At 44.0% G+C, this 10,679-nt stretch overlaps 1 protein-coding gene across 1 annotated transcript in view; it reads left to right on the top strand.

Moving 5' to 3' along the window:
• The window catches only part of telo2 (TEL2, telomere maintenance 2, homolog (S. cerevisiae)), a 20,703-nt gene extending 10,981 nt beyond the window's left edge, over nucleotides 1-9,722 (top strand). Inside the window, exons 9-21 of the mRNA XM_037536337.1 lie at nucleotides 493-629; nucleotides 1,740-1,843; nucleotides 3,095-3,214; nucleotides 4,006-4,094; nucleotides 4,684-4,775; nucleotides 4,951-5,067; nucleotides 5,977-6,048; nucleotides 6,660-6,824; nucleotides 6,936-7,024; nucleotides 7,441-7,540; nucleotides 7,956-8,020; nucleotides 9,001-9,116; nucleotides 9,318-9,722. Of these exons, the coding sequence (XP_037392234.1) occupies nucleotides 493-629; nucleotides 1,740-1,843; nucleotides 3,095-3,214; nucleotides 4,006-4,094; nucleotides 4,684-4,775; nucleotides 4,951-5,067; nucleotides 5,977-6,048; nucleotides 6,660-6,824; nucleotides 6,936-7,024; nucleotides 7,441-7,540; nucleotides 7,956-8,020; nucleotides 9,001-9,116; nucleotides 9,318-9,430 (1,379 nt within the window). The 3' untranslated portion in view covers nucleotides 9,431-9,722. The remainder of the gene's footprint in view (nucleotides 1-492; nucleotides 630-1,739; nucleotides 1,844-3,094; nucleotides 3,215-4,005; nucleotides 4,095-4,683; nucleotides 4,776-4,950; nucleotides 5,068-5,976; nucleotides 6,049-6,659; nucleotides 6,825-6,935; nucleotides 7,025-7,440; nucleotides 7,541-7,955; nucleotides 8,021-9,000; nucleotides 9,117-9,317) is intronic.
• The last annotated feature ends 957 nt before the right edge of the window (nucleotides 9,723-10,679 follow it).

Raw genomic sequence — 10,679 nt, 5'->3', positions numbered from 1 at the left:
GCACAGTTTAGTGAAGTTTAAAAGATTGGAACAGAAATAAAACCTGGAATGCGCTGGAACTTTTGCACAAGGCACATTTTTTTTTCTATGTTTTATTTATTCCTTAGTGTGTAAAACTGCATTAAAATGTGCAGAGGTGTGTTCTCTGTAGAGGATGTCTAGTAATTAGTTACCATCCAATATCTAGTTTTTGTCTGATCTAGTACTTGTGTTTATTCTGAGGTGTTTTTATAGGCAAAATCAAACGTATTGCTTATTAAATCATATTAAGTTACTGATTCTTAAGTTGCTGTTGCTTAGGTGCCGAGACTTTTGTACAGTAGCATGTATATCGTATGTGTAAGATTGTACATAAGACTTTGTGACTTTACGAATGATTTCATGCTGTTCTATGTTTATTATTATTATTATTCTTATTATTATTATTATTATTATTATTATTTAAATTTCATTTTGCTCCTATATGCACATAAGAAATAAAATGTCTTTCAGAACTGTTGCAGTGCATGCTGGGAGGAGTTCAGTGTCGTCTGGACAGCAGTACCGAGCACGTGCGGAGGATGGGCATGGTGGTGGGGGAGTGTCTCAGTCAGAAATTGGACACGCCCACTTCTCAGCTCCAATTCCAGGTGATCTTTAGGAAAGACTTTGTCTTTTTGATTCGGAGTGCCGAGGATTTGTGGTGAAGAGAGCTACCAGTGTCCTCTGTGCTGGTCAGGCACTAGAGGGCGCACCTTTAGATTCCTCCAGAGCTTTTATAGAAAATTATAATTAGTAAATGGTTAATCCCTTTAATACAGACAGACACACCCTCTCATCAGCACGGCCACACGAACATGACGGCAATCTGCGGGAACTCGTTGGACGTTGCTGATGTTGATAATGAGGTTTACAGCATTTGGCTTGTGTACTTTCTAGTTTCTGGAATTTTTATTATCCACTGTGATCCACTGTGTCTGATCCACTCAGACCAGCACAACACACACTAACAAACCACCACCACGTCAGTGTCACTGCGGTGCTGAGAATGACCCACCACCCAAACAGTACCTGCTCTGTGAGGGTCCATGGGGGTCCTGACCACTGAAGAACAGGGTAACAGTGTATCAGAGAAACAGATGGACTACAGTCTGTAACTGTAGAACTACAGAGTGAAACTATACAGTAAGTGGAGCTGATAAAGTGGACAGTGAGCGTAGAAACAAGGAGGTGGTCAGAACGTTACGCCTGATCATATAAACTTGCAAATACTATACAGAAAATAAAAAATAGAAATAAAACTAGACATAAATTGAAGTATAAGAAAAAATGAAAGTATATCTTTTTACACATTTGCATATTTACATAGCATATAAACCATATTTGTTGTATTTACGTTGAGGGGTATGAGGTAGACTAAAAGCACAGTGAGACACTTTTTTGGTGTTTTAAAATCTTACGCCTCCCTTTTGCTTTTCTAAATGAAAAACGTTGCTTTATGAATGATTATTAATCATTCATTATTATTACACTTCAGATTCGAATTACTCAGTTCATTTCATACCTCAGTCCCTGAAAACCTGCTCACAGGCGCCCTCTAGTGTTCTGTGCTTTGGTATATTGTAAGCAATAGGAAGTTGCTTGGTGTCCCTTGAAGTGGCTCTGGTGCACGTTCTCGTTTTGATGGGCGAGTGATCTTTGTGTTCTCGGTCTGTGCGACTGAACGCACTGAGGATGATTCACTGCTGTGTGTTTGTCAGTATGAGGCGAATGAGGAGAGCAGAGAGCTATTGTCGCTGATGGAGCCTCAGTCTGAAGAGGAGGATGAAGATGAGCAACAGCAACAACCTGATGACGCACCCAGGTAAATCCAGACATGTATTCTGTAAGAGTCCAAACAGCCTAAGAATTCTATCGGCAGATTTATGCTGAATTTTTCAGACAAAAACAAAGAAAAATAATTAATTAATTAAGAAAACCGTTGCTTAAATGCTTAAAAAATGAGCTGAATTAAATTAAAATGAAAGAAAAGAATAAAATGAGTAAAGCTTAAACCTGCAGAGTCGTTGTTTTGAGTTACTTTATCTGTCGTTGCCTGTTGGGCTTATTAATGCGGTTCTCTGGCTGGAGTGGCTGAGGTTAACATCACCTCCTCGCCAGACTCGTCTGTATGAGAGCAAACGCCGTGGCAGCAGCGCTGGAACAGCACGTGAGGTCCAGTCAGAGTGAGATGAGCAGCAGTGAGCAGTGCTTGAGTTTGTAATGGCTTTAAACTGACGTCAGACTCAGAGAAACGTCCTTCACATGCACTTATAAAGGAAGACGTCGTGCTCTGAGACACACAAGCTGGACGTCCGTCCCACCGCCGTCTTTTAAAGCTCAGAGTATGAACCTCGTCTCCTCTGCTGACCAGTTTCAGCTCCGCCGTGATGACCGGTATAAACCTTTCGCTGTGACGCGCCGAGCATGCGCAGAACGTTCTTACACCTTCCGATTGGAGTGTAATCGGATTCAGGCGTTTACACGGATGTTATTCCTCTATTTAACAGATTATTTAGAGGTTTACCCACCTCGGTCAATCGGATAGAAATTGTATTCCGATTGGCCTCAATCAGATTAGTCTATTCCGATTGAGGTGTTTACATGGACGTATTCTGTTCCGATTGAGCTATTAGTCGGATTATTAACGGATTATCAGGCTGCATGTAAACGTGGCTAGTGTGGTCAGTAGTCTGACTGACTCGAGGAAGAAGCTGCTCCAGATTCTGCTGGCGCCGGAACAGATGCTCCGGTTCTGTCTGCCGGATCGCAGGAGGGAGGAGAGTCCATGAGAGCGGTGGGAGGGATTGTCCACAATGCTGGACACAGGGTTTGTGGTAGGAAGTGTCAGTGGTGGGTAAAGAGAACCTGATGGTCTCAGCTGACCTCACTATCCGCTGTAGGGTCCTGCCGTTCGAGACGGTGCAGTTCCCACCGTGTTTTTTAGGGATTTACAACTTTGCCCAGGTGTAGTTGATCAGGCAGGACGTGAGTCTGAATGAAAGCATAAGGCACATGTTCAGAATTATGGAGGGTGTTTACTTCCAGTGTTGTCATCCTATTTTCCCTCTGATAGACCTCAGCCAGAGAGCAGTGGGCAGAGTGCAGAAGGTCAGTCGATGATGTCACAGCCCCCAGCAGCCAGTCAGACTTCAGCCAAACCAGCTGGACATAGCAGTGACTCTGAGCTGGACAGGTACACAGAGATACTCAGACACCGAGTTTCATTACTGGTTAAGAGTAACTAACGAACAAATGAACCTGTCTAACCTCCCTCACTCATTCTCCCCCTCCTTTCCTCCCTTATTCCATCCCATTGTCCTCTTTCCTCCCTCTCTCCCTTACTCCCTCCTGTCCTCCTCTTCCTCACTCTTCACTCCTTTCCTCCCTCCCACATTACCTCCTTCCTTTATTCTCTCACTCACTCACTCATTCTGTCCCACCATCATTCTTTTTCTCATTCCCTCACTCCTTCACTCCTTTCCTCCCTCCCACATTACCTCCTTCCTTTATTCTCTCACTCACTCATTCTGTCCCACCGTCATTCTTTTTCTCATTCCCTCACTCCTTCACTCCTTTCCTCCCTCCCACATTACCTCCTTCCTTTATTCTCTCACTCACTCACTCATTCTGTCCCACCATCATTCTTTTTCTCATTCCCTCACTCCTTCACTCCTTTCCTCCCTCCCACGTTTTCTCCTTTCTTTTCTCCTTCCCTCCCTCATTCTGTCTCATTCCTTCCCTCACTCCCTCCCTCCTTCCCTTCCTCCCTCCCTACTTCCTTCCCTTCCTCCCTTCCTATTTCCCTCACTTCCTCCTCTTCTCCCTCACCCCTTCTCTCCTGTGCTCCTTCCATCCCTCTTCCCCTTACTCACTCATTCTCTCCCTCATTCTATTCTTTATTCCTTCCCTTACACTCCCGCTCTCTCTCTCTCTCTCTCTCTCGCTCTCGCTCGCTCTCGCTCGCTCTCGCTCTCTCTCTCTCAGTGATGATGAGCTCACTCCGTACGATATGTCTGCTGATCAGGTGAAGCAGAAGGCGACTCCGCCGCGGTACGTCAGAGACTGCCTGGAAGGTGAGACGTTGCTGATGTGTGGAGAAATGTGCTCCCTGACCAATTTATCAGAAACCCCCTCTCTTGCAGCTCCTCCTTGCTGCTGTACAGAGAGAGACTGTAGTCCATCTGTGGATGCACAGCTTGTGTTAGTCCTCCTCTAGCTCCTCAGCAATGGTCAGTTTTTAACCACAGAGCTGGGTGCTTTTGGTCGGTGGTCCACTCCCAACCTAGCAGTGACACTGACAGTGTGGAAATGCACCAGTAACACTGCTGTGTTTGATACACTCATACCAGCAACACACTCACACACACACACACACACTCACACACACTATCATTGCAGTATCACTGGGTACTCCAGCACTAAACAATATCTGGACAACAGCTGACCAGTGATGAATGGAGTAGAGGGAGAATGATAAACTATGGAGCTACAGATGAACTACAGTCTGTAACTACAGTCTGTAACTGTTCACCGTTACAGTGGAGCTATAAGGTGGGTGTTGTGGGTGGGAGGTGTATTGACGACATTTGATTAGCAGCCGCGGTGCTGTTGTTGGTTAATGGAAACTAGTGTGACCTGATTGGTCATTTGTTTGACTGACAGCTCTGATGTCCTCTGATGATCCTGAGAGGGTGGAGCTGAGCCTCCAGACGGCGGAGGAGCTTCTGAGAAAGAACGTCAGCACCGCACGAGAGGTCAGAGTTCACGAATGTGGTGCTGGATGTTATTGATTATTAAGGAGTACACTATGTTAACCATAAATTCAATATCTATTAAATCATTTATTTAGTTAGTTTTTATGAATTTTACAAATAAAAGCATATATACACACACACACACACATTCTTTTCCTCTCTGTTTGTTTGTCAGGTGAGTGTGCAGTTCAGTAAGGTGCTGTTACACCTGGAGGACAGGTACAGCACTGCAGGCTTCCACACCCTCCGACAGAGCGCCATGGTGGCCCTCGCAGTCATACACACACAGCCGGTAAGACACAGACTCTTCACACACTCGTCTGGGGGTTTAGTAGTCTCGCAGGGCCAGACGGGGTGTTATAACAACATGTTTGTTTATGAGTTCATGTCTCTGAGGACGACTTTGTGAACGTTTGCTTCTGGACTGCGGTGAAAGTTGCTGGCAGCTACAATACGTCCCCTCTAAACCCCACCACCACCCCCCCCAGTACTACATTCTGCTAGTCGGTGTTTGTTAACAGAAGCACTTTAGCCCTACATTAAGATAAGATTCCTGACAAGATTTGTATCACAGAAGCAAATCTTCTTAATTTAAAGTTAGGAAAGCCTAAACTACTCGATTGAGGTCGAGGCTGTGCGCGTATCGTTGTTTACTTGGTAACGGACATATTCTGATACCAGGTAAACGATACATGCGCAGCTGAAATGTGAGCAAGTGATCAAAATGGCATAAAATTTAAGCTCATTAGCCAGACAGGTAACTTACCTATGTATAAAAATGTCAAAACAAGCCTGTTATAAACCAAAGCTTAAGAATATTGTGAGAGCGCCCCCTGTTGTTTATCAGGGTGTCATCATTCCGCAGTTTCAGTCTCCATTTCCCAAACGCTTAAAGCGCAAGCATTATTCTTCCTCATAAACACGCGTTCAACTCTGTCTCTTCACTATTCTCCACCATCACTGTCATATTTAATGAACAATAATACACAAAGGTAATGAAAGGGAATGATGGAGATCTGCGGTTTCTGGGATTTTGAACTGCAGAGTTAGAAAAAAAGCGTCTCACATTGTGAAACCATTTTGCAATATGAATAAATGCATCGTTATGCCAGTTATAGTGAACTTGTCATGCTGCCAATCACAGCTAAAGACATTCACTGTTTAGTAACACTTCTTCTGCTTCTCCTCCTCCTCCTCTCAGGTTGTGGAGTATCTGACCACTGAGTTTTACTCACTGAACTACAGTTTGAGACAGAGGCTGGACATCCTCGAGGTAAAGCTGCACTTCCTCATTTAATCTTCTTTATTTTGGGAAGTTAAAAGGGAGAAAGTTGAGGATGAGAATATTAAAAGGTTCATAAGCTACATTTCACTTGTCCCGCCCACAGTTTTTGGTCGATTTATAACACTTGTGTGCTTTTATATACCAAAAACATTTGGTCACAATTAATTTGTACATCACATTTTTCCCATCTTCTCTCTGCCTTTTAAGACTTATACATGCAAAGCAGCTCTGTTCTGATTGGCTGTTCTTTATTGTGCCTCATTCATGAAACCGTCCAGCCTGAAACACTCTGTATAACTTCAGTGTGAATGGGTGGAGCCTTTTGAAGTTGTTTAATTCTCATCCAACCATGTGTTTAGTCACGTATTTAACCAATTACTTACCACACTGTCCATTTAACTCTACAGTTTCACCTCTCTTCACTGTCCAAGTGTGTGTACTGCCCATAAACTCTACATTCGTCCCCAGTATAGATCTCCATTATATGCACTGATGTATTTGGCAGATGCTTTTGTGTAGGGTGGCTTACAGTTTTAATCAGGCAGCTGAATGCAGTGTTGGGAGTCTGGCTCAATGACTCTTTGTATATTTCCTACCAGGTTCTTGCCCTTGCAGCCCAGGAGCTCTCTGAGCCAATCACAGAAAAGAAGGCAGTGTCCCAGCCTGTTGCTAGGGCAGTGACCCTGGAGCAGTGTGGAGAGGTGGAGCACTGGCGTCAGGTTGTGGAGAAACGCATTCAGAGCAAAACCAGACGCATCAGCAAGGTAACACACTTTTTAAATTTAAATTCCCGGGTTAATAATTACTGATGGGTGTTGAACTTTGCTCTTTAACTTTCACATATAAACACACTTTGACTGTCTTTATATCCTCAGGGTGCATCTCAGCCTCCTAAAGCTGCTCCAAACCGTTACGCTCCTGTAGCTGCCTACTTCTTCTTTCCACTACTGAGGAACTATGATAGGTATGTCAAACTGAAGAGAAATGGTGAGATATGGTGTGTACATGATCCACTGGCCAGTGGACGGTGAGATATGGTGTGTACATGATCTGCTGAGCAGTGGACGGTGAGATACAGCGTGTACATGATCCACTGGGCTCGCTGCTCTCCTGTGTCAGTTGCAGCAGGCTGTCAAGATTTTGCTGTTTGGGTAAATAAATGACCATTATTGAAGACTAGGCTGGACACCGTAACACCCACTGCTCCCCCTGTGCAGTTGAGCTGTTTGCCTCCTTTTATTTATTCCTACAAACTTGGCTGGATGTTTAATGTTAAATAATAAAAAAAATATCTATATAATTTAATATTTTAATTATTTTTAAAAATTTATGATGCTCTTCCCACACGCATGCCTTAAATAATCATTTCCTGCTTTTCAGACCACAAGTGACCTTTGACCTTTTGGGGAGTGACCACCTAGTGCTGGGTCAACTGGTACACACACTGGGACTCCTGATGCACCTGGCCGTCAATGCTCCGGTACACACCCTCACACACACACTCAGACACACACATCAGTGTTTCCCCTACCATTGAAATCAATTGGCCGGCCAAGGGTCTCGCATCAGCACCTCCTCCATTCAAACAGCCACAACAGCATCACACTAATTTATATCCATGGTGTTTGATTATTCCTTTCATGCAGTGTTTTTGTTCTTATTCCACGCACTTAAAAAGATGATGCTTCAAGGGTTCTTTAGTAAAGAAAATGGTTCTATATAGAACCATTAACATTCAAAGAACCCTAAGCTTTCTTTGCATCATTAAATGGGTTCTTTTATTGTTACAAGCTTGACATCGTTACAGTAGAAGAACTTTTTTTGGTGAACCAACTACACCACGTTCCCCATTAGACTGAAGAACCCTTTCATCTTTTATTTCTGTGTGTTTATAGGTGGCAACACAAATGGGCAAAGCTCTGCTGGACTTTGTGTGGGCCATTCGTTTCCATGCCGATCAGTAAGTAATAGTGTTAGTTCTAAACAAATAAACTGCTGTATTTTTTATAGCGTAACACTGCAGACCGATGTAGTGTCAACAGAGCTGGTGAGCTGTTACAGCTTTTTAAATGAAACAGTAGAAGCCGTATCGCCCCCTACGCTTCCTGTAGTGTATTACAGTCTGTCAGAGCGACTGTGTGGATCATATGAACATTATAGAGCTTTTTAAATGAAACAGTAGAAGCCGTATCGCCCCCTACGCTTCCTGTAGTGTATTACAGTCTGTCAGAGCGACTGTGTGGATCATATGAACATTATAGAGCTTTTTAAATGAAACAGTAGAAGCCGTATCGCCCCCTACGCTTCCTGTAGTGTATTACAGTCTGTCAGAGCGACTGTGTGGATCATATGAACATTATAGAGCTTTTTAAATGAAACAGTAGAAGCCGTATCGCCCCCTACGCTTCCTGTAGTGTATTACAGTCTGTCAGAGCTACTGTGTGGATCATATGAACATTATAGAGCTTTTTAAATGAAACAGTAGAAGCCGTATCGCCCCCTACGCTTCCTGTAGTGTATTACAGTCTGTCAGAGCGACTGTGTGGATCATTTGAACATTATAGAGCTTTTTAAATGAAACAGTAGAAGCCGTATCGCCCCCTACGCTTCCTGTAGTGTATTACAGTCTGTCAGAGCGACTGTGTGGATCATATGAACATTATAGAGCTTTTTAAATGAAACAGTAGAAGCCGTATCGCCCCCTACGCTTCCTGTAGTGTATTACAGTCTGTCAGAGCGACTGTGTGGATCATTTGAACATTATAGAGCTTTTTAAATGAAACAGTAGAAGCCGTATCGCCCCCTACGCTTCCTGTAGTGTATTACAGTCTGTCAGAGCGACTGTGTGGATCATATGAATATTATAGAGCTTTTTAAATGTGTGGTGGTGTGGTGTCAGTGGACTGTGTAGTTAGCATCTCTCTCTCTGTCTCGCTCTAGGATGGTGAGGAGGGGTGTGCTGTTTGCAGTGTGTGCAGTGTTTCTGAGCATGCCCGGTGAGAACTTGCTGCTGGAACTCAGTGATGATCTAGTGGAGACCAGAGCATGGCTGGCAGGTACAGACTGTGTCTAAGTTTTTGAAATGCCTTCATTTATAATCCATCACTAATACACTATGTACAAGTGCATCCTGCTTCTGTTTACATTTGGAAGCCTGGCTCATCCGTATAGACTGACCACTAGGGGTCTGACCTTCATGAGTCCTTTTAAATGGTTGATTACTGAGTGTTGTATTTGTGTGTGTTTGCTGTGCACAGATGTAGCAGAGAGTGATCCTGATGCAGACTGCAGGAGTTTGGCAGTGCAGAGCTTAGTGCTACTAGAGAAAAACCTTAAAACTCACCTACAGAGCCCCTCGATGGAGACCTGAGCACATCTGGGAGACAAAGAGTGAGAACTCAGCCCTCAAGGAGTGTGTTCACTAGTGCTCCAGCTGTGGCGCTGATCTGAAATCATGATGGAAGAACTCGGAACACACCTCCAGAAGCCCACCTTGGAGCCATGATGGAGGGAAACCAGTTAGCATGGTGCCAGCGAGGGATGTGCATTTCGACTAAGATTGATATTCACGTGTCCGAGTTCAGAGAGTGGATATGTAGTTAACCATAGAGAAAGAAAAACAGCTGCAAGCAAAAATAAACAGACTTTCTTGGAGGATGGTGTATGGCTGTAGGCTTAGCTTCTTGGGTGACATCGCTGGCATTGCACAAAAATATAGCAGCACACAGAAGAACGTGTTATTATGCAAAAACAGCCGAGAGAAAGCGGTTAGTTTTAGTGTTGGATGAGTAACGGAGGCTCTTCAGATGAGCTAATAAGCTGAAGGAGCTTCCCAGTGTTACTCCGGACTCGTGATCTTCTACAGGAGGCATTTTCTCCTCAGAGATCAATGAGCCGACGTTATTAGTCAGAGAAATGTACACCGGTCAGGCATAACATCCTGACCACCTCCTTGTTTCTACGCTCACTGTCCACTCTATCAGCTCCACTGACCATTCAGTTCCACTCTGTAGTTCTACAGTTACAGACTGTAGTCCATCTGTTTCTCTGATACTCTGTTACAGACCCCCATGAACCCTCACAGAGCAGGTACTGTTTGGGTGGTGGGTCATTCTCACCACTGCAGTAACACTGATGTGGTGGTGGTGTGTTAGTGTGTTGTGCTGGTCTGAGTGGATCAGACACAGCAGTGCTGCTGGAGTTTTTAAACATCTAGGAATAGTCCACCAACCAAACATATCCAACATATCCAGCCATATCTACCCTGTGGGCAGCGTCCTGTAAAGAATACCCGAATTGTGATTACGGTATTTGAGTACTGCAGTTATCAGAGTACTCGAGTACATGTCCACACACCCACTGACTCTTCGCTTTCTTTCCTCAAACTGTATGAAGTCGTTCAGTAACACACGTGATTGTGCTTTCTGACACTGTGTGACTCACTGTTGTCTATGAATGTGGACTAAAATACAGATGATTAGATTTTATAAGGGCTGTTCTGTTCAATGTCAGCTATTTTATGCACTGCTGCTAAATTCTTATGCAGTGTTACTCCTGCCTCTGTGTTTTGTGGTTGGGTGGTTGGTTAATATAGTGGGTAACACCTCTGCCTTCTACAC

This window comes from Pygocentrus nattereri, chromosome 3, assembly GCF_015220715.1.
Source record: "Pygocentrus nattereri isolate fPygNat1 chromosome 3, fPygNat1.pri, whole genome shotgun sequence".
Taxonomy (NCBI): Eukaryota; Metazoa; Chordata; class Actinopteri; order Characiformes; family Serrasalmidae; genus Pygocentrus; species Pygocentrus nattereri.
Note: the sequence above shows the minus strand (reverse complement) of the source record. Positions and strands in the feature narration are given on the sequence as shown.